At 45.3% G+C, this 23,685-nt stretch overlaps 1 protein-coding gene across 5 annotated transcripts in view; it reads right to left on the reverse strand.

Annotated features, from left to right (window-relative positions):
* RBM17 (RNA binding motif protein 17) overlaps positions 1–23,685 on the reverse strand; it is a 244,489-nt gene that overhangs the window by 73,394 nt on the left and 147,410 nt on the right. For all 5 annotated transcript variants that reach the window (XM_085653554.1, XM_085653556.1, XM_085653553.1 and 2 more), the window contains 2 exons: positions 8,730–8,881; positions 6,642–6,715 (listed from right to left, as the gene is read on the reverse strand). In XM_085653554.1, the coding sequence (XP_085509680.1) occupies positions 6,642–6,715; positions 8,730–8,881 (226 nt within the window). The remainder of the gene's footprint in view (positions 1–6,641; positions 6,716–8,729; positions 8,882–23,685) is intronic.

Raw genomic sequence — 23,685 nt, forward strand, 5'->3', positions numbered from 1 at the left:
AAAGACCGCAAGGATGTCCCCCCGGCGACTGTGACCCCGAATCCAGCACCCAAGGACCTACCTCGGCGCTCCTGACGACACCTGCAGCCTCAGAACCAGGGACCCCTCCAACGGCGACCAGCTGAGGGTAAGATTTCCTGACGCGAAAAGACACCCCTGCACCTGGCGCCCTGGGGCCCCCTGTGCCCAGCTCCTGGGTGCCTACCTAACTTCCCAACTTACCTCTCGAAGTGGTGGTCGCACCTAAAGAATCTTCGTCCCCAAGCTTGCAGCCTTTGTTCGTCACTGAGCTTCTCCATTGAAATTCATTGAGCGCCCGACGGCTCAAAAGCACCCTGCACCCAGCCGCCCGAGTGCCCCTGGGAGTGCAACCTCTGTCCCATTTTTCTTCCCCACTTGCCCTGAGAAAGTGACCAGGAGCCCATCTCCCACAGCCGCTTGGCCTGCTTGCCAGCAGCCACAAACCACAGGCCCCTTGCCCGCCGTAGGCTAAAATTGGGCCTAACTCCCTCTGCATCCGGCTGCCCCTGTGCCGCTGAGGGTGTAACAACTGTACTTAGCTGACCCTGGGAGACCCCAGAGTCTATGCCCAGAACCTTAACTCGAGTACTTACCAAAAAGCCGATAACTCACTTTTCTTCCATAGGGTAACATTGACTGGTTTCACTTGGAAATTCTTCTAAGTGTCGAGTTTTGAAACTTTAAAATATTCACAAAAAATCAAACGAACAACGAAAACGAAATTACTCACCTGTTATCAGGAGAGATCCCAGTGCTGGATCTTGGTATCCAGCACTGACCCTGAAAAGTAATTGCAACCGTACCTACCAATAACTTGATTTTCCTCCATAGGATAACATTGCCTGGTTTTTGCCAGAAATGATTTTAGGTGTCTATTTTTGAAACTTACAAATATTCCTTAAAAATCGCCTGTGTAACAAAAACGATTTCTTTCAACTGTTTACAGGAGATGTCCCAGGACTGAATCTAGGATCCAGTCCTGTGGTTAGAAAAGTAATCCAAAAAGTAATTAATTGCATTTATTAAGAAATTCCCATTGAGCTCAATGTTACAATTGTGTTTGACTTGTGTTGCCTATTGCAACAACTGTAACTATTGCATTCAAAAGTGTATTGCCTATTGAAAGTATTTAACTAAAGCATCTCATTCTGAGAAAGTATATTTTGATGCCTATTGTTGGTTCTAAAATAAAACAACCATATATTTTAATATACAAACCAGTGGCCTAGAGTTCAGTTCTCGAGTGTGTGAGACCATTTGCTGACTGAGAGTGTACAACAAATGCTTTGCGCTGTCCTCTGATACTGCCTTACTGCTCGACCAAGCTACCACCTTAGAGAGTAAGGTTACATCTAACTTTAGCCTCTGCCAAACCTCCGGGGACTGTGGACTCTGTGCACACTTACCTATTTGGGAACAGTATATACAGAGCCACTTTCTTACAGACGTTCTGATGTAGGTGGGTATTTGAATCTGAGCAAATAGCCATTCTGCACAATATTCAGCAGCCACTCGTCCTTTGTTATTTTCTTCCACTCCTCCAGATGAAACATAATCTCCCCCCCCCCCCCCCCCCCCCACCGGAGTGGTCAATGGGCATCGAGGAAGCCATAGCTCATCGCTTTGCTGGTTGCTTTGTTGTAGAAGATGACTGTCTTGCAGCTCCCCTTCCTCTACCAGACTTTCTCCGGTGGTAGTGTGACCTGGGTTGATTTTGATGCTGAGTGGACCAGTGAGGGGGTGTGAACCCTCTGCTGGAAGGAGCGCAGGTCGTAGGGATGGAACTTCCGTATAAATTCCTTTTGCTTTTCCAATCCGACGGCTTTTAGAGTGTCCAACTCTGTTTTCATTTTGGACAACTCATCATCCTCATGAGATCCAAATAGAGAGGAGCCATTGAAAGGGAGATTCACAATTCTCCACTGTGCATCCGGTTTCAGCCCCCTGAGACGCAGACAGGCTGAGCGTCTAGAACAGATGCCATGGGAGTAGCCATGTGCAGCCAGATCTGATGCGTCTGCCGCTGCACTAATAACTTGGTTTGCCACCAAGCCACCTTCTTGCAGGATTCGTGAACATTTTTCTGATCTTCTTTCGCCAGTTTCTCTTTGAACCGTGACAAGGAGTCCCAGAGTGATCGGTTATACCTCCCCAGGAGAGCAGAAGCACTAGCCACCTTCATCAATGATGCTGAAGTGTTACACATTCTTTTGCCCAGAGAGTCCATGTTTTTACTGCCCTTCTCCAGGGGAACTGAGGAGAAGGTTGTCGCTGAATGTGCCTTTCTGGCTGCCGCCACTATGACTGAGTCTGGAGGGGGGATCCGATCGAAGGAAAAGCGGATCCTGCTCTCTAATGGAAGACCTTGCTTTTGCTATTTTCTTCCCACAGGAAAGATATTTGTTGAATAAAGCTGGCATTTCTGACAGAAAATAGTTCTTAAATTTGTAAGAAAATAACGGAAAACAGTTATCAGCAGTCAAAAATGTAGAATAAAGATGAAATAAACCAATTTCTGACTAGAAATAATCAAAAACTGACGAGCTCAAGCTCCAGGATCCTCACAGAAGGAGCTGGAAAAAAGAACCGACGTGTGAAGCATGATGGGAGCAGGGGGCTCCTGGAGGTCCGAAAGGCACAGTGTCCAGGTTCTTGGAAGCCTTAAAGCCAAGGTGCCAGTTTGTAGTTCTCGCCTGAGCCAGCGTGCATGCGCTGCTCTGCGAGGCTTTTAGTAAGGACTTTAAACTCTGAACACACGCTTGTGCATGTGTTTCTTTTTTGGCTCACCCGCTATTGGCCTTTGCATGCGTCTTTCTAAGAAAGCCAGCACGCAATTGGGCAAAAGCGGGTGCATGTCCCGCCTTCTCTCTCCTCTGGCCTAGGGAGCGAGCACCAGCGCCATCTGTTTGCAATTATCGCGCTCGCGTTAATTGGAAACAGATGGCGCTGGCCAGATGACTAGCTTTAGTAAATGAGGGCTGCAGTCAGTGTCACGCCCTCTTCAATACAATCGTTGACATCAGCGCTTGTTTTCGCATTACTCTGAATGAGCAGGGCTCGCGTTTGAAAAAGTAGAAGGGGAAAAGGCCTCCTGCCTTCTGCTTGAGGTATTTTCGGTAACCACTTTCTACAGATTTGTGAAATGTACATCCTGCACAATAGATTTCAATGAGCTGGCTTCCAATCTCTGTCCCTTTTTTCCACTTCTATGCACTAAAGGTCTGGGAGGATGGAGCAAACATCCTAAATGAATCGCTCTCCCGTGGTTTGTGGGTTTTATGAAAGGCAGGTTCCCCCACCTGATTCTACCCAGAGTGGCAGCTGGCTGAAGCAAGAACGTGCCGCCACTCCTGCCTGCCCACCGCAGTCAGAGGGCAGATTTGCAGTGCTGCATGCTGCCTGCTTACCCTGCCTGCAAAGCATCGACTCTCTCCTGCAGCCAGGTTTAACATTATGCAGTTCGTCTAATGGCTCCCGGTCTCCTTGCTGCGGTGGAATTCACTTTAAATAAATGACATTACTTGGAGCGCAGGAAGGTGGGGTGGAGGCGGCTTACGAGGAACAAGGTGTAAACTGAACACAAACATGGTGCATTCCTGGCTCAGCACACTGGAAAATTGTCACACACGAGACAAGCCTGCTTTAAAGCAGTCTCTGTGTGTCAAGATTGGATGTATTCGTATTCCCTGCACTTGATATTGAGGGTTTCAGGAATGTGCAATTATGTGATTTTGAAAGTTTGTTTTATTGTTCAAAAGGGGTCATGGTACCCACTGACAGACGCTTCACATCTGCTTACTTTTATAAGCCGGTTTCCCAACTTGGACCAGAGGCAGAGCTGCCATCAATAAAATACTACGGTAGAGGGGATGGGGGCTTGAAGTGACGAAGTCTGAACAGAGGGCGGGGCTTTCAGTCCCTCACCACCTGACCAGCCTCGGAAGGGGTGGACCTTTGAGGTTTTCACCACCTGGCCAACCATGGAGGAGACTGGCTTAGAGCCCTGCACTGCCCGAACCGACCCTCCCCGAAAAACAAATATTAAAGGCTTCGGAGGCTGCTGCCGACGTAAATCGGAGGTTGTAAAATATCTGATGAAACTTAGTTGCACAGAGCCCCGACATCCGAACATGAAACCTGCTCTTTACATGGGTTTCCATCTCACTCTCTGCACACAGTGGGATATAGGCTCTTCACCAGGAGACTGTGTGAAAAGAGCTGTTATCGTGTGACACACGGTGGCACCGCAGGGTTTGGCAGGTCTGTGGAGGAGCTCTCTCCTCTGACTTCCTATGGAGTGCCTTTGTTCTAGCACTGAGGGTGACGTCAAAGAGCAGCTTCAGGCAATCCTGGATAGAGGCCCTAGGGCGGATTTGCACCTTGCTGCCCACCACCGCTCCAGCCTCTTCACCACACCAGAGTCCTGAGTAAGAGCTAAGGGACAAACATCTCCCAGAAGAAAAGGCGATGCAAGGGTACTTCCTGCCATCCGTGAGGAAATAATTTGATGCCTACCTTTCCCCCAGAGGTTGTAAAACAATTATTGTTTATGGGGATAAACTAGCACCGCTCTGCTGGAAGTTCCCCAATGTTGACACCATGGGTCACAAAGACATTTGTCACTCATAATATCACTTTGTACATTGGACTTTAGCTTTTCACCCTTGAGAATGCTGGCACTTTGCGGAGACCAACCTTTGCAAGGGACAACAAGCATTGGCATGGCCAATAGGTCTCGCCTTTGGGACCTTAAAAGTGTTTAGCCATACAACGGTTGATGTTGTTGCACCAAGGATATTGTGCTGCATAACTAAATACTTATAAGGTCTCAAAAGCGAGACCTATTGGCTATGCCAATGCTTGTTTATAATACTATGATGTCTTCTTCATCTATGCAGCCTATAGGCTAATTGCCTATTACTTGTTTCTTTCTCTGAAAATAAAGGGCTGTCTTGGAACATTACTGGAGTGTATGTTCTCCATTACAGTATTTATATGTTGAATTATTTTTATTCAATGAGAAATCCATGTAATTTTGGCATATTAGCCTATTTGAACTATAATAGGCTGCATGTTTATGTATGTATACATGTAGTTATGTATATTTTGGAAGTACTCTGTACTTGTTTGTCTAAACATACACATATATATGTATTTTTATATATGCTCGGGGTCCCGCACGTAGGCGGGGATTATTCAGTGCTTAGGACTATTGAGGAGTATCCCTTGGAAGAGAACTCCAAAGTACATTTCATGTGGAGGGTCACTGACATTGGTTTACGGCAGTCAAGGCAAGGTTTGAACTGTGTAGTTTTAGTAAGGGACACAGTCCCCTTTTGAACACGGGTTTTGAAAATATTTAAACAAAAAAACTTGTCAAAACGAAAAGAAAACAGTGGTGGGGATGCAGAGGGGTGAGGGGTTGTGGTGGTGGGGGCAGAAAAAGACCTGGACGTTATCACGGAGGGGTGGTGGTGCTTTTAAGCAGTTCCGCTGTCACTTTCAGGGCAGACCAACATTAATGCGGAGCAGCACTGCACCATGTAGCGGCACTCTGGAGCACAGCTGTGAAACCATCCGGACCAAGTCTTGCACCTACTGATATAGTTAAGGTTAGCAGTTAGTAGAATCCATCAGAAATAAACTTTTTTTTTTTTAGAGCATAGAAAACTGTTTACAGTTCTGGAAGGCTGTAACATTTTACAGCCTCCTGCTGTGCCCACTGTCCTCCAATTTTGCATTTCCTTACGTGTGCCCACAAGCTAGGCCAGCTGATGAAGGGTGACAGCCCGAAACCGGTCCCAGGATGCTTGTTTTTCAGTCCAGGGAGGACCTGGCCTAGCAGTTCGGGCTGGACAGTTCCCATGGGGAGCAGGGTCAAGATTGATATGCATATGGCGGTGTCCAAACTGGGGTGGCATGGTGAGCAAAAGAACTATGGATTTTACCCAGATCTGTGACTGGGGGGTGAATGTTTGAAAATGTTCAGCATTCAGTCCATCATCTTTTTGTATTACTATGCTTATTAGTCTGACACAAAAGCCCTAAATTAGTGCAGAAAACAATTAAATTAAATTGTTTCCATTGCATCTTGTAAAGCACTTTTGGTCCTTCCTTCAACAACACTGAACCAAATACATATTACAGAATGTGGCAGCTCTGATTAGTCTGCAATGTTGCTAGAACTTTATCATGTGAACTACTGACTGTCCAAAGGCTGGCTGAGTGAAAATAAGTGAAATTCTGATCACATTTTATTGCACACACACCCTTCTAAGTTACAGACACAAAATGAGGAGCTCTAGCAGTAGGATTTTTCTGCAGTGTTCACTTAGTCATTTGTTAGTTTATGCCATGGAAATTCTCAACATGGCATTAGGACTTTCACAGTCTGTTTCTTTCTGTGAATGCTCTGCTAGAAAATAGGTACACTTAATAAAAGCAATTAAAACCTCTAAGATCTTTACACAATCAGATGTTGTTACCACTATGGGTTTATTGCATACAGTACAGTACTTCTCTTGCCCAACTTCATTCAAAGGTTCCTTAAAGTGAAAAGATCCAAGAACGCAACAATGACATAAAATAACATCCAACGCCCAAAAAAACTCTCTCCTTACCCTGAGCAAGACAACTTTGGTAGGGCACTTAAGAATTTCCGTCAAGGGGTTGAGGTCTTTCTTTTGTGACTCAGCTAAAAGAAATATATATAAATCAACTAAGTGATCAGTAGACAAAACTGAACAACAAACATTCAGCCAGCATTCAAAAGACAAAAAAATTAAACATATTGCAAGTTGTTAAACCAAATGCACTCACAAACCAAAGTGCCTTGGAACAAGCAGCAACAGTAAAAGACAATCATCAAAAAGAAGGTGGCACTGATGCAACAATAGGTTAAACCTAAATGGTTAAGAGCTGCACTTACAGGAACGTTGCCTATTATGTTGCTGTTGCATCACCAACACTAGAAGTGATTTCATAAATTATATATTTCATTAAAATGAGCATCTGGTCTACAACTGACCAACACTTCTCCAAATTCCTACTCCATGCTTTGCGGTAATACTAAGATCAGGGAGCATCAACCTTAAAAGGATCAGTTATGTAATTAAAACGTATATGGCGCGTGTATACCCGTAAGTGTCTTGGCGCTTGCAAGCTCAAATGTACTGCAGTGAGGTATAGCTAAAATCTGAAAAGCCACGTCTTAAGTTGTTTTCTGAAGGTGAGGAGGGTAGGTATAGTCCTGAGATATAGTGGAAGGGAATTCCACAACCTGGTGGTAATGTAGCTGAAACTCCTGCCACCACAGCTCGCCTTTATAATTCTAACAGTGGTCACCAAGCTGGCATTGGCCGATCGAAGAGGTCTATTTGGAGAGTACCAACTGAAAATATTCCAAAGACATTTTAGATCATCTCTATGCAGTGCCTTGTGAGCAATGCAGAGTGCCTTAAATTTAACTTGTTACTGACTGATATTTGGGAATGTCCAGGATTAATCTAGCGGCAGCGTTCTGTACCGCCTGCAACTTTCTAAGTAATCTGGCTTGAAGCTTCATATATAGGCCATTACAATAGTCCAGTTTGGGCAAGACTAACTTGGACACAACAGTTTTTCTGCCGTTTCTCGTAATGAAGGGAAGAATTTTTCTTAACGTTTTGATGGTCAGAAAAGAGGAGGACACAACCTTAGATACCCGGATCTTGAAGTTGAGTTTCTCATCCATAGTAAAGCCAAGGTTCTTGGCTTTAGCCACTGAAAGAGGAGGAGAACCCAGGTTATCTGGCCACCAGGCAGGAGACCAAGGTGGAAAGAGATTACCAAACAGTACCACCTCGGTTTTGCTTGAATTCAATTTCAGGCAGTATTTACTCATCTATCTACTCAAAGCAATCGTGTAGTTTTAGAGAGTGATTAACATCCTTATCCACCGCCGAAATCACCAGCTGGGTGTCGTCCGCGTCGGATGTGGGATTCAGGTTGAAACCTCTAATCAGGGTGGCGAGTTCAGAAACATTTATGTGAAATAGCGTCTGGCTCAACGAGGAGCCCTGAGGGACCCCACAAGGCAGAATAAATGGCGAGGATTTAAACGTACCTAAATGTACCGTTTGGGATCTCCCTGATAAAAAAAGATGTTAGAAGAGAGAGGGCCTTTCCTCCTATCCCTATAGTGTTCAAACGTTGGACCAAAAGATCATGGTCCACCGTATCGAACGCTGCGGACAGGTCCAGCAAAATGAGAGCTGCTGACCCTCCGCTATCTAGTGCCATGGGTATTTCTTCCGTAGTTTTTATCAAGGCAGTCTCAGTGCTATGATTTGCTCTGAATCCAAACTGACTATGGTCTAAAAGTTGATTTTCTAAAATAAATTTAGAGACTTCAACATTTATTATTTTCTCTATGATTTATGCTGGGAGTGGGAGTCTCGCTATGGGACGATAATTAGCAGGATCATTAGGGTTCAAATTTGGCTTTTTAATGAGGAAATATACAGGCCTGTTTCCAGATGCCAGGAAATGATCCTTGTGTAAGCATCTGATTGAATATTAGGTACAAATAGGGGGTGATGTACTAATTTACGAGTTGTAAAATCCTTGGGGGGCAAAGATCTTCTAGGGATCCAGATTTAGCAGCAGAGAAAAGCGTAGCTATTTGGTTTATGGATACTGGAGTAAATTCTAGAAATCAGTGAACCAACCTTTATCTGCAACATCACCAACAATGATCTTGCCACCTCTTTTACTGGTTTTCTCCACAGACAATGCAGTGTTTAGCCCTTGCTCATGCTTTCCAAGGCCCTGGCCTTCCCGGAATCCATATTTTTGCATGATTTTGTGTGCCACTGTTCCACTGTTCGAAAACAAAAACACTGTACAGTTAAAGCTCAGCCACTGCAATTACTGAATTAAACAATTTTATTTCCAACCCAATGAATCAATGTTTGCATTTTTAAACAAGGTGACATAAAACATTTGCTGAAGAAACAGCCCTGTTTGTTGCTTAATTCTCGAATGTCCTTGCCCAAGATGGTCTTTTAACAGCGCACTTCATTTTGTTTAGGTTCCTAAAAGCAGATGCCTCTGGAATAGAGACTATTTTAGCCACACAGAAAAGAAGGATTAGGTTACTTACCCTATTTGTGGCGTGGAGTGCTGCGGATTCACATGCTATGCACACTCCTGCCAGCTAGTGTTGTGCCTGGACATTGCAAGTTGTTTTTCTTGAGGAAGCTTTACGATCGGCATTGTGCGTCCTTTCTCCTCTCCCTCGAGGTATTGTGCATGTCTAACACGTTGTTCCTCAGAAAGGTTTCCTTTTGCCATCAAAGGAGTGAGGATATAGTCTGCTTAGTAAGCGTTTTCTATTAGACATGCGGTTCTGTAGGTATTTGTCACCATCTAATAACTGCCGGGCAGGCGGGAGGGTGCATGTGAATCTACAGCACTACATGCTACAAATAGATGCTTACAGGGTAAGTAACATAATCCATTCGTAGCATGTATTGGCTGCATATACACATGCTATGCATAGACTGTAAAGCAGTACCCCCCCCACGCGGTGGCTTTAGGCATGAGATGGCGCACTTAGTCCTTCAAACATTATTTCAAATGTTTGTCCAGCTAGAGCTTGTGGTCTTGATTGAATATCCACACAATGTTTTGTGAAAGTGAGTGGGTTTATACATGTTGCTGCTTTGCGAATATCATTGAGGGGGATATTTGCTAAAAAAAAGCCATGGTTCCTCCTTTTTTTCTTGTTGAATGAGCTTTTGGCACATTTGGTACTGTTATTTTTGCTTTAGCATATCACATTTGGATGCATCCAACAATCCATGTTGCTATACCTGCTTTGGAGATAGATTTCCGTCTAATGTATTTGAAAAAGAGACAAAAAGCTGTTTGTTTTTTTCTGAAGGGTATAGTATGTTTCCACACAGTACATAAGTGCCCTTTTTACCACTAGTGTATACAATGAACGTTCTGCAACAGTTTGTGGTTTTAGAAAGAAAACAGGCGATTCCAAGGTTTAGTTCAAATGAAAGGGTGACATAACTTTGGGTAAACATTTCGGGTCAGTGAGTAAAAGCACTTTGTCAGAGAAGACTTGGATATAAGGTTCTTCAATTGTGAGGGCATGTGTTTCACTGACCCTTCTTAAGGATGTTATTGCTACAAGGAAAGCCACTTTCCATGTCAAGAATTGTATTTGACAATTATATAGCGGCTCAAATGGTGGCCCCATAAGCCGCATTAGCCACGCTAGTATTGGAGGTGTACATTGTGGAATTACTTTTTAATCCTTCCAAGAGGGCTTTGATTACAGGAATACAGTAAAGGGACTGGTGCTTCTGGTAGCTGCTAAATGTAGGTGTATTGAGGTGTATGCGAACTGATTTTTGTAAATGTTATAGGTAGCATATTAAATGTTGTTCTGTTGGGCAAGAAGGGTTAAAGTATTGTGTTGACAAGTAATGCACAAAACGCTTCCATTTTGCTGTATAGCAAACTCTTGTATGTCTTCTTGCTTCTCTTAGAATAGTCATACATTCTTCAGGTAGACTGAGGTATCCAAATTCTAGGACCTCAGGAGCCAGAACGCAAGATTGAGCTGTTGAGGGTTGGGAAGTCTCACCCTTCCATTGCGGTGTGTTAGAAGATTTGGATAATTGGGTAGCTTCTCGTGAGGTTGTAGGGAGAGCGCCAATAGTGTTGTGTACCATGGTTGATGTGCCTATGTAGGAGCGATCAGAATCATTCAAGTCTGTCTGAGTTTCCTGATCACAGAAAGTATTAGTGGGAGAAGAGGATAAGCATACGCAAATATCCCTGACCAGTTCATCCGTATAGCATTACACTTGGATTGTGGGTGTGGATGTATGGATGCAAAGCTTTGTCATTTTTTTTTCCTTTGTTGAAAACAGATCTATTGTGGGCATTCCCCACCTTTGGTAGCATGTTTGTAGTAACATACTGTGTATCAGCCATGCATGAACCTGCTGGTGTGTTCTGCTGAGGTCTGCCATTGTGTTCTCCTCTCCGGTTATGTATTGTGCTAGGAGGTGGATGTTGTGATTGTTGGCCCATTTCCATTTTTGTGTGCAAATTGGGGCAACTGTATGGAATGGGTCCCCCCCCCCCCCCAGCTTTTGTATGTAATACATTGCAGTCATATTGTCTGTGTGTAGAAGGACAGTCCTCCCTGCTATGTTTGTGAGAAATGCTTCGAGAGCCATTGAATGGCTAGTACTTCCAACATGTTGACATGTAGCAGCTGATGTTGTGTTGTCCAGTGTCCCTGAACCACAATGTCCTTCATATGAGCTCCCCATCCCAGTAGTGATACATCAGTTGTGATTGTTATTTGTGGGATTGGATCCTTGAGGGCTTTCCCTGCTAAAATGTTTTGAGTGTTCCACCATAATAGAGCCCGATGAACCTTGGGTGAAACCAACACTAGATCTTCCATGTTCCCTCCCGCTTGTGACCATTGAGATGCTAAACTCTCCTGAAGGGGTCTCATGTGTAGGCAAGCATGAGGCTTGATATTATGCCGCAAGTCGCTTAAACTTACGTTCATTTCACAGGAGTCTGATGTAGATGGTCGTTGGCTTTATGTTAAATTGATGTTGAAGGATGTTCCAGTCTCTTTTTAATGTTTATGGTCCGACTGGTGGTGGTGATGCCTCCTTTTGGTTCTCAATTAATCAACAGCTTACTCTTTGTATGGAGGATAATTTCATACTAGCAGGAGACTGTAATCAGGTTTTTGATCCTTTTGTGGACAGAAATTCCAAAGTCTCATTTATCCCCAATAAACCCCATAAATCCTTTGTTCATGCGGTTACCCAGCATAAACTTTTAGATGCTTGGAGATTGTGTAATCCAATCACTAGAGAATATACTTTTTTTTCCCCGGTGCACCATTCTCAAACACGTATAGATTCTTTTTTTATATCCCATAACTTATCACAAGCACTTACAAAGGCAGAGATAGGACCTATATTCTTATCGGACCATGCACCCATTCTAATTGATTTAGATGTTTTGCCTAAAGTTAATACCCCCCAGGAGATGGAGATTTAATAACTCCCTCTTGCTGGATCCAACACTTTCCTCTTTTGCTGCCTTTGTTGAGGAATACTTCTCCATAAATGAGACTAACTCTTTATCCTTCTCCATCATATGGGATGCCTTTAAGGCTTCAGCAAGAGATTTTATTCTACGGTTTGTGGCCCGTAAGCGTAAAATTGCTCGCAAGCGTTCAGATTCTTTATTACAGCATATCAAGAGACTGGAGCATTCTTTTTACACATCGAAATTTGTTCTCGATACCCTTATAAAAGCAAAATTACTTTTTAATAAGGAATCAACTGAAAATGCTTCATTATATTTACTAAAATCTAGCGCTAAATATTATGGTGGGGAAAAATAAGGCAGGGAAAATTTTGGCTAGTTACCTGAAAACAAAACAAACTGAATATTGACTATTTATGATAGTAATTCTACTTTAACCCCTTCGCTGCTGCGGACATTCCGCTGCAGCGCTGGGGGGGGCAGGGGGGCAGCGCGGTGGGCCTGTGCTCATGACGGAGCCGCTCCGTCATGAGCCACGGTAGAGCTGTGCTCATGACGGAACGGTTCCGTCATGACTCCGCCCATTTGCGTTGTCCCCCCGCACAGGCGGGGAAACAGCGCCGCGTAGGCGGAGCGGCCGCAAACGGTCGTGTCATGACGGAACCGTTCCGTCATGAGCACACGGCAACCGTGGCTCATGACGGAACGGTTCCGTCATGAGCGGGGAAGGGGTTAAAACTCAAAGACGCAGATATTTTGGAAGAATTTGCTCTTTTTTATCAGTCATTATATGCCTCTGAAACAGACCCTTCTAATCACATGCTCTCAACTTTCTTTTCCTCGCTGCATAAACCTCAACAAGTCCCCCCCGCTTTGTCTTCATTAGAAACAAACATAACACAACAAGAACTCTTGCTTGCACTCCAACATTTAAAGAAGGATAAAGCACCTGGACCTGACTGTTTCACTGTCGAATTTTATCTTCATTTCTCTAAGCTATTGTTGCCTAAACTGTATACTTTGATTAGTTCTTTTGCCTCTTTGGGAAAGTCGGAGGGTTCCTTTTCAGATGCTCACATATGCCTAATCCCCAAAGAAGGTAAAGATCTACGGTTCTGTAAAAATGATAGGGCTATTTCACTCGTCAACATAGACTATAAGATCTTTTCTAAAGCACTTGCCCTATGTTTAGATCCTATTTTGACATCCATTTTAGGCAAGGAACAGTCTGGTTTCGTGAAAGGACGAGTTATTAGTGATAAGACAAGATTATTTTTTAATATCTTATCTAAAGCCCCGCATTAAAAACATTCTCTCGCAGCTATAGCACTAGATGCTGAGAAGGCATTTGATAGAGTTGAATGGCACTATCTCTTCTACACCCTTAGATGGTTTGGCTTTGGGCCTAAATTCATTTCCTTAATTTCTCTTTTATATTCCAACCCACGTGCCGCTGTCTGTGCAAACGGTCTCATCTCTTCCTTTTTAGGTCTCGCTGAGACAGCGAAAGCAGTCTCTTTGAGACATTTTGTAAGTGGGCTTTCAAAAGTGCTACCCACATGGTTTTGCTGGCCTAGGGCTTGAGTGCACGATGGCGTGCACGTGCACAGCTGCTCCTCTGCTCCTTGCATTCCCCCCTCCCTTCTCACCCAGCCCTTTGATGCTCTGCTCGATTACTTTCACTTTAGCCGCTTTGACCCTTGCATTCCCCCCTCCCTTCTCACCCAGCCCTTTGATGCTCTGCTCGATTACTTTCACTTTCGCCGCTTTGATGTTTGATCGCAAACGCGATCACTTCCGCTTGGCATAGCCTGTACTTGTTCTCTTTGTCCTCACATATGCTCTTACCTCTATGTTTTCTCTCTGGTCTCACATGTGCTATTCCCTCTGTATTTTCACTCTGCCCTCACATGTGCTTTTCCCTCTCCATTTTTCTCTTTCCTCACACATGCTATTCCCTCTGCATTTTTTCTCTATGCTCTCACATGTGCTCTTCGCTCTGTATTTTTTTCGCTGCCCTCGCATGTGTTCTTCTCTCTATATTTTTCTCTCTGCTCTCACATGCTCTCTTCCCTCTATGTTTTTATCTCCGGTCTAACATGCGCCCTACCCTCTGTATTTTCCGCTTTGCTCTCACATGAGCTCTTCCCTCTCTATTTTTTCTCCTCCCTCACATGGACTCTTCCCTCTGTATTTTTCTCTCTGCCCTCACATGCTTTTCCCTCTGTATTTTTCTCTCTGCCCTCACATACTCTTCCCTGTATGTTTTCCTCTTTGCCCTCAAGTGCACTCTCCCCTCTGATCACATGCATACACAACTATGCACACATACAAACACACACATGCATTTACACACACATATGAACATATACACACACAGACATGCATAAACATATGCATATACATGCACACCAACCCCACATACACATATAAACAAGCATGCACACCAACATACTCAAACACATATACATACACACAAACATGCATACACAGACATAGGTATACACACAAACGTATGTGTACACATCCATGAGGACAAATGAACACAATGACACACCCATACTTGCACACCAACACACACATGCATACACAAACATATACACATACAAACACACACACATAGATATATACATATAGACACACACACTATGCACACACACGCATCTCCCGTACTGTCTCAGGGGAAGAGTCGGTGTCAGCTGTCACCTAGAGGGAGATCTTGCATGAGACAGTAAGACTCAGAGACATGTGGCGGTGGGAGAGACAGACATGCCTCCCTTTAATTGTGTTGTTGCAAGGTGCATTCAGATAAGCGGCAGGAAGTTCGGACACATGCACTGGTTTCAATTTCGAGAAAGTGTGGTGAACGTTTCACAGATCGGGAGTGTGTGTCAACACGTGTTTCTCCTTCACGGCAAGGCCAATCAATACGTTTTGTTTAACTGTGTGGTCATGAATCCTTTAATTGCATAAGTGAGCGGGTATGGATGTAAACAAAAATGTAACACTAATACCACATTTTCTGTCACTCTTGTTAACAGGTTTGCTGTGAATGTATGAATGAGAATGGCGTTTTAGAATACGTTGCATGGAAAAGGGTCAACATGGTGTATACGTGTTTTTTTATTTTATTTTTTATTGCATGGTTAACGTCATGATATACCGGATTCGGATGCTTCATTGCAGATCAGTTGTTTGGCCCGTGGTTATTTACGAGTTTGGAAAATACTTTTGTATTGTTTCGATTCTTTTTGTCTCTGCCCTATCTCTTGGCTGCGTCCTTACTCTCTCCCATCTTCTCTCTCCACCTCTTTGCTACATGTTCTCTCGTAATGTTTTCATTTACCCAACTCTCCTCTTTACTCTCTCTAATTCTTTTTTTGCTCCTTTTCTGTCTCTGTCCCTTCTCTCCTCTTTCTCTCCCCACCTGTCCCTTCTCTAACGCCACTCCTCTTCCTCTGCCCGCCCCCCATCCCTCTCTCTCACAGTACTGCAGCATAGGCAGCACCAGGTCTCGGATGCCTTCTCAGTGTTGGCCCTGGGGTGGAGGAGGTAAGTCAGCCCCCCAAGTGAATCCCATTATCAACAGATAGTGAACCTCTATTTACCAACAAGTACGGAGCGGTCTCGGGTGACGGCTGATGCGAACAGTGATCTGCTCTCGGCCCCGGCAGGGCCTGTGGGGTGGGGGCGTTACCTTACACTAGGAGAGGAAGTAAAAGTGATATCCTCCCCTCCCCCCCACTGTCTCTCCTCACCCTCCACCTCTCTCTCTCCTCCACTTCTGATTCCCTCCACCTCGGTCTCTCCTCCACCTCGGTCTCTCCTCACCCTCCACCTCGGTCTCTCCTCACCCTCCACCTCGGTCTCTCCTCACCCTCCACCTCGGTCTCTCCTCACCCTCCACCTCCGTCTCTCCTCACCCTCCACCTCCGTCTCTCCTCACCCTCCACCTCCGTCTCTCCTCACCCTCCACCTCCGTCTCTCCTCACCCTCCACCTCCGTCTCTCCTCACCCTCCACCTCCGTCTCTCCTCACCCTCCACCTCCGTCTCCGTCTCTCCTCACCCTCCACCTCCGTCTCTCCTCACCCTCCACCTCCGTCTCTCCTCACCCTCCACCTCCGTCTCTCCTCACCCTCCACCTCCGTCTCTCCTCACCCTCCACCTCCGTCTCTCCTCACCCTCCACCTCCGTCTCTCCTCACCCTCCACCTCCGTCTCTCCTCACCCTCCACCTCCGTCTCTCCTCACCCTCCACCTCCGTCTCTCCTCACCCTCCACCTCCGTCTCTCCTCACCCTCCACCTCCGTCTCTCCTCACCCTCCACCTCCGCCTCTCCTCACCCTCCACCTCCGCCTCTCCTCACCCTCCACCTCCGTCTCTCCTCACCCTCCACCTCCGTCTCTCCTCACCCTCCACCTCCGTCTCTCCTCACCCTCCACCTCTCCTCACCCTCCAACTGTTTCTCCTCACCCTCCACCTCACCCTCCACGTGTCTCTCCTCACCCTCCTCGTGTCTCTCCTCACCCTCCTCGTGTCTCTCCTCACCCTCCTCGTGTCTCTCCTCACCCTCCACGTCTCTCCTCACCCTCCACGTCTCTCCTCACCCTCCACGTCTCTCCTCACCCTCCACGTCTCTCCTCACCCTCCACGTCTCTCCTCACCCTCCACGTGTCTCTCCTCACCCTCCACACGTCTCTCCTCACCCTCACGACACTGCTGCACGCAGCACACTGCTGCACGCCACAGTGCTGCATGCCTCACACTGCTACACGAAACACTGCTGCACGCCGCACACTGCTTTTATGCGAGTTTATGCTACTGACATTGTAAATGACAATGCCTTTTATTTGTTTTAAAACCAAAACATAAATAAAAGGCATTGTAATTTTACAATGCCAATAGCTCAAACTCTTATAAATGCGAGACCTATTGCATTGCAAATGATTGTTCAATCTTGGTAGAGGAGTACGTCAGGGGTGTCCCCTATACCCTTTTCTTTTTAACCTAGCTCTTGAGCCCTTTCTTTCGAAAATTCGTCAGAACTCACATATACATGGTTTTCAGACGCCAAATACCAACATCAAACTTGGAGCTTATGCTGACAATATTTTGCTTTTTATTTCCAATCCTATTGAATCCATTTTCGCTTTTCTACAAGAAGTTCAGGACTTTTCTTTGATTTCAGGATATAAATTAAATAGTGATAAATGTGAAATTCTACCGTTGACTAAATTTACCTTTAAAACTGATTTTATCTCAACTAACTTCGCTTGGAAGTCATCACACATCAAATATCTAGGTCTACATTTTAAGTCTACAATATAAGATACTGTAACCCGGTGTATGAATAATTGCTTTAAAAAAATCTCAGAGCTTAGTACTAAATGGCACCCCCTTTATCTTTCCTGGTGGGGCCGTTTAGATACTATAAAATTGATGCTTTCCCCCATAATCTTGTACACTATCTCCAATATCCCAGTCCCAATTCATGCTAAATCATTTAAATCTATTAATTCAGTGCTATCCTCTTTTCTATGGAATTATAAAAAAAAAACAGATTATCGGCCTACATGCCAACACGTCCTAAAGCCGAAGGAGGTGTTAATTTTCCTAATTTTTCTTCTTACCACAAAGCATTCTTATTACGACAGGCTTCATATTGGTTGCTCGATTCCACAGCAGACTGTCCTTTATGGACATCTGTGGAACGTTCGCTTTTATCCCCATTTTCTTTTATTGAATATCTTTCTTTTTCTCGTAAGCCCCAAACACTATCCACTCACCTATTTAAACTCACTTCCAAACTTCTCTGCCCTCTATATCCTCTGACTCATAACACTCTTGATTCTTTTTTTTAGCCTCAACTATCTGGCATAATAAAACTTTACTAATACGTAATAAACCCTTCTATTGGAAAACATGGAGACAACGTGGTTTATTATGGGTCCATCAACTGTTTTCAGAGGATGGCTTCATCTAATTTTTGTCACTTCAGAAGTTTTATAGTTTGCCTGCCTCTTGTATAACTAAATATTATACCCTTCGCACTACAATACTTGACATATACAATCAACTTACCGGTAATTCTGTTGTCCCTTCCACTAATGCCTCACCCACTGGTTTATCCATTATCCTGCGTACTAAACCCAAAGCTTCCGCCTTATACTCATTCCTTCAATCTGTAGGAATATCGAGGCAAAAGTCCAAAATTGAAATTGCTTGGGAGACGGATTTCAATGTCGTCTGGTCCTTACCAACGTGGAACAAGATCTGGATTAAAATTCGCAGAACCTCACGAACGGCAAGTTTAACACAAACATTATTTTATGTATACAATAGGATTTGGCTCTCCCCACACTCTCTAAACATTAGATTCCCCACAGTACAAACTTCCTGCTGGTCTTGTATGTCTCTTGATGCCACTCTTTCATATGCTTTTCTCCTGCCCTCACGTACATAAGTTCTGGACCCAGGTCTGGTCTCAAATTAACTCCATATTTGGTACGAATTTCCCATTTTTCGTAGGGGACATTTTCTTGGGGAGCATCTCACCAGTATGGGATTATTGTGACATCAATGTTCAAATTGTAGATCTGTTAATAGCAGTTGCTTTTCAGCAAATTACGAGGAACTGGAAAGACTTTGCAAAAATTTCATACAAAGCTTGGTGGTATGATGTTTGTCATCATCATAGACTGGACACGTTTTTGCTTTTTCCTTTCCGCACGGCTACGAAAAGACTCCAGCTATGGTCGCCTGTCACTGCCTTTTTTGACAAGTGTGCGTTGCAACATGTTTTACAACTCCCATCTCAGCAAGAAGTTCTTAAACATCCATGATTTCTACTGTGATTTCTCCTGTTGCTCTCCTAGCTCTTTTAACAAACTGTACGCTGTATCAGTTATAATTTCTTTTGCTGTGCTCTTGTTTCATATTTTCATTTGTGTATTTATACTGATCACCTCTGTACTATATTGCTTTTTGCTTAAAACTATGTATCGTTTTATGCCACCTTTTTCTTCAATAAATGTTTTTCTGAACTAGAGATGTGACTTTGTCACACTGATTGAGAAATCCAATTGATGCAGTAGATTTATTGTCTTTTGGGTGTCGGATAGACATTTGTATTTGTCTGGACTCTTGATCAGCCAATCATCAAGATAGGGAAACATGGATGTTTTCTCCTCTTAGTTTTACTGCTAGACATTTTGTGAATACACTTGGGGCAGTTGTTACTCCAAAGGGTAGTACTTTGAATTGATAATGACGTCCATTTATCACAAATCTCAGGAATATTCTGGATGCTGGATGAATTTAAATGTGGAAGTAAGCATCCTTCAGGTCTAATGCAGTCATGAAGTTGCCTTTTTGAAGTAGTGCTATTACATCTTGTGGTGTTACCATGTGAAAATGTTATGACAGTATGCAGCGATTGAGTGGTTGTACAACCGAATTTGGTCTTAGGGTTCCATCTTTCTTTGGTATTGGAAAATAAACTGAGTACACTCCTTTGTTTTGGTATTTGGTATTACTATTTTCGATGGCCCCCTTTTGTAGCAATGCCTTTACTACTTCTTTGAGCAGGTGTAGAGGTTGTGGCTTTAACACCTGCTTCTTTTGGTGGAATATTTGGTTGTTGTTGAAGTAGTTGTAGTGTGGCCTGGCTATGACCATCCCTTCCCCTGTCGGAGCACTGGCATCGCAGTCAACGTCACTGTCGTGGCTTAACTCTGCCTTGGCTGCATACTCCATAGTGTGTGCAAGGGGTCAATCTCGTTGTGTCCGAAGAGTTTTTTTTAATTTTTTGAACAATGCACAAGTGGTGCACTTTTCTTCCTTGTGCTCCAGAGAGATACAAGTTACAAAAGTGTATGTCGGAGCGTGCATACTTGGCTCTGTACCGAGGGCAACCTCTGGAAAGTTCTTTCTTCATCTCCATCACCCGGAGACAATCATTCTCGAAGGTTGACTATGTTAAGATTCCGGGAAGTCCTATCACGGTGATATTTGAAATGTATTAGTTTATAAAGCGCCCGAATCATCCCCCAAGGGGAATCGCCGCACTATGGACATACTGCAGCCACCCAGAGAAGGGATACAGGTTAAAACAGTACAGTTTTGAGGAGCCTTCTGAACTGTAGGTGATCTGGGCATTGCCGTAGATGGATTGGGAGACAGGGGGAAGAACGCTTTACCACCTAGACGGTTCCAGTAGAAGGGGGACAGGGGGGGAAGAACGCTTTACCACCTAGACGCGATTTTTTGCAACGTGGAACAAGTAGAGACTCAGTCCCTGAACGTAGGGGCCTGGACGGCAGATATTTAGTGAATTTTTCCGCCAGGTAGCTTGGACCTTTGCAATTCAAGGATTTATGCACGATGCAGCAAATCTTGAATATGATCCGCTTACGCACTGTAAGCCAGTGCAGTTGGTGTAAGAGAGGGAGGGAGACAGTTTTTGGAGGGGGAGAGGGGGGGGGGGTGAGGGGGAGCATTCGAGACCAGGCGAGTCGCGGTATTATGGCTACTTATAATCTGTATATTGATGATTCGTTAGCTGAAATCAGCAGGGCATTCCAGACGGCTCAGCACCAATGCCTGGATGCGTGTTTTAAGAGTGGTCAGAGGGAGGAAGGGAAATACCCTACGTAGGAGGCTTAGCATGTGAAAGCAAGCACCGGCGGAAGTTGGAGCGTGCTCCTCCATTATCAGTTTCTGGTCCAGATGTACTCCCAGGTTTTTGACCACCGGCTTGGGAGCCGGAGCAGCGCCCAACTCTTCTGGTCACTAGCTTGGGGACCACTTCATAGGGACATCTCTGACCAGCATGATCTCAGTTTTTCCCGCTTTGAGCTGGAGGAAATTGTTACTCGTCCAGCTTGCAATTGCCATCATGCCACTCGAGAAGGTAGACTGAGCGTTGGGAGTGTTTGTCAAAAGAAAATAGGATCTGAGTATCATCAGCATACGGGATTGGTACAAAACCTAATTTCCTGAGTAATCCCGCTAAGGAAGCAACATAAATGTTGAATAGGGTGGGACTGAGACAGGATCCATGGGGTACTCCCTTAGTCACTCCTGTGGTCTTTGAACAGAAAGGGCCTAGGTTGATGGTCTGAGTTCGATGAGAGAGAAAACTCGACATCCATTGTAATGCTACCCCTTGGATTCCAATTTCTTTGAGTCTCCTGAGCAGAGTCTGATGAGAGATCGTGTCGAAGGCAGCCAACAAATAAAACAGTACAAGAAGTACTGCTTGTCTGTTGTCCAGGGCTGCCTAATATTGTCGGTGACAGCAATCGGACGTGACTCAGTATTGTACCTGGGCCTAAAACCAGACTGAGATGGATCAAGGCAGCTTGTGGCTTCGACAGACAGGTGTTTGTTGATATGTTTTTTCAATATCTTGCTCAGGAGAGGTAACAGAGAAATTGAGCGGTAGTTGGATAGGTCTTCCATGGGGGAGTTAAGGTTCTTACGGATGAAGATAATTTGTGCCGCCTTCCATTCAGAGGGAAGTTGGCCCTCTCTCGTCGAAAGATTGAGGATCGAGCAAATTGGGGTGGATAGCTGTTTGGAGAGCAGTAAGGTGGTCTTAGCCGGAATAATATCCAATGGGGAGCCTGATTTTACTGTCTTCAGTAATGACTCTACACCAACGGGCACGAGCCTGGGGAAGTTTTCTAACGTCTGCACATTAGGCGGAGCAGGAGAGCAGTATGCTATAGAGTCCTGCTGAGAGTTTCCGACAAAGGTGATTTTGTCGTAAATCAGCTCAATTTTCTGAGTACAGTACATTGCTATTTGATCACAGAGAGCTTGAAAGGGAGCTGCTTCGTTGTTGCATGCCTTCGGGTTAGTGAAGAATTTTAAGATTTGGTAGAGAACTTTGGGGGCATTCCATGCCTGATTAAGTTGCAGCGCAATATGGGCTCTGTGAGCGTTTTTGATATTTTTAGGATATTGAGCCAGAGCGGTCTTATATTTCTATTTTTCCTGTGCATCATGGTGTAGAAGTTGATTCAGATTGCAATTGCTTTCCCATACGCTGTGTGGTGTTGAATACTGAACAGCTTCGACATAGTTGGTCTTAGCCCGATGGCAGGAAAAAAACTTTCACTAAGTGTTCGACATGCGCAATACCTCGAGGGAGAGGAGAAATGACGCAAGAAGCTGATCATGAAGGTTCCTTGAGTAAAACAACTTGCAAAGTCAGGGCCCAACACTAGATAGCAGGAGTATGCATAGCATCTGCAGCCCACACATGCTACAAATATAGTGATTATCCAAACAGTGTGAATGGATAACTTAATTTGGACTGGCATATTCATTTATTTGCAAGCTGTCATGATTACAGATCACTTCAATAGAAGGGCACTGGCGGAAGACTCCTCAGGGGAGGAACCTCGTATCTAGGATCGCACACTCGGCACCACACGACAGAGAGACACCACACGAGGAGTTCTTAAGAGCAAATCTTTATCACATCGAAGTGGTAGGATCTTTATGATCAGCCAGGCAAATATATACAAGCAGAGCGTGGGCTCACAGAGTCTTGGAGGGGGTTAGGAGGTAGCGGGACAGTCTTTGGGGATATGGATCAAATGCAGGAGCGTACCCGGCGCACAGCTCACAATCCTCGAGCTGGGGGGATACGCTTGTCGTCGTGGGGTCCGGCGGGACCAAGAGAGTCGGTGGGAGCCGCGAGTCACTCAGCAGGGCTCGGATACAAGTTCGGTGGTCTTACGATCTTCGAGGAGCCGCGAGTCACTCAGCAGGGCTCAAGCACAAGTCCGGAGGTCTTACGATCTTCAGGGAGCCGCGAGTCACTCAGCAGGGCTCAGGTACAAGTTCGGAGGTCTTACGATCTTCAGGGAGCCGCGAGTCACTCAGCAGGGCTCAGGTACAAGTTCGGAGGTCTTACGATCTTCAGGGAGCCGCGAGTCACTCAGCAGGGCTCAGGTGTTCCAAGGCGAATCTGCCGGACAGTCCCAGGGCCCCCCTTGTTATAGGGCGACCCCTCTTTGATGTCCGGAGTCTGTGCAGGCAGGGGTCTTGTCACCTGGGGGGTCGCTTGTTGGGGTTTCCTGCCATTGTCTTTTGATCCTTTCAGGGCCGGGTCGGGAGGAGTCCCAGACACCCAGCAGGCGTGGAGCCAGCCCTCAGGGAGGCCGGCAGGTCGATCGAAACCCACCGTCCCAGGGAAGCGCAGAGGTGTGATAGAAACTGCTCCTCCCTCTCTCATCCCAAGGGGAGCGTGATGTTCTCTAGCCGGAGTGGCGTCTCTAGGCCAGGGTCGCGCTGGGGCCAGGCGGCCATCTTGGTGCATGAAGTGGGCACGCTGGCCCGGTGTGGCCAAAGGGAGGAAGGCCACGGACGGGGAAGTCCGGGTTGGGTGCGTGTGAGTTCTGGTGGGAAGGATCGGCTAGGCCGTGGGTTTGGGGGCTGGTGTGAGGTGCAGGGGTCAGGTTTAGCTATGTTACGAGGGCCGGGTCTAACACGCGTCCCCCCCAGCTGAAAGCCGGAGAGAACTACCCATCTTCTTGGGGGTTCTCTTCGCTGAGGCGTTAGAACCGG

Source organism: Triturus cristatus, chromosome 4_1 (assembly GCF_964204655.1).
Source record: "Triturus cristatus chromosome 4_1, aTriCri1.1, whole genome shotgun sequence".
Lineage (NCBI taxonomy): Eukaryota > Metazoa > Chordata > Amphibia > Caudata > Salamandridae > Triturus > Triturus cristatus.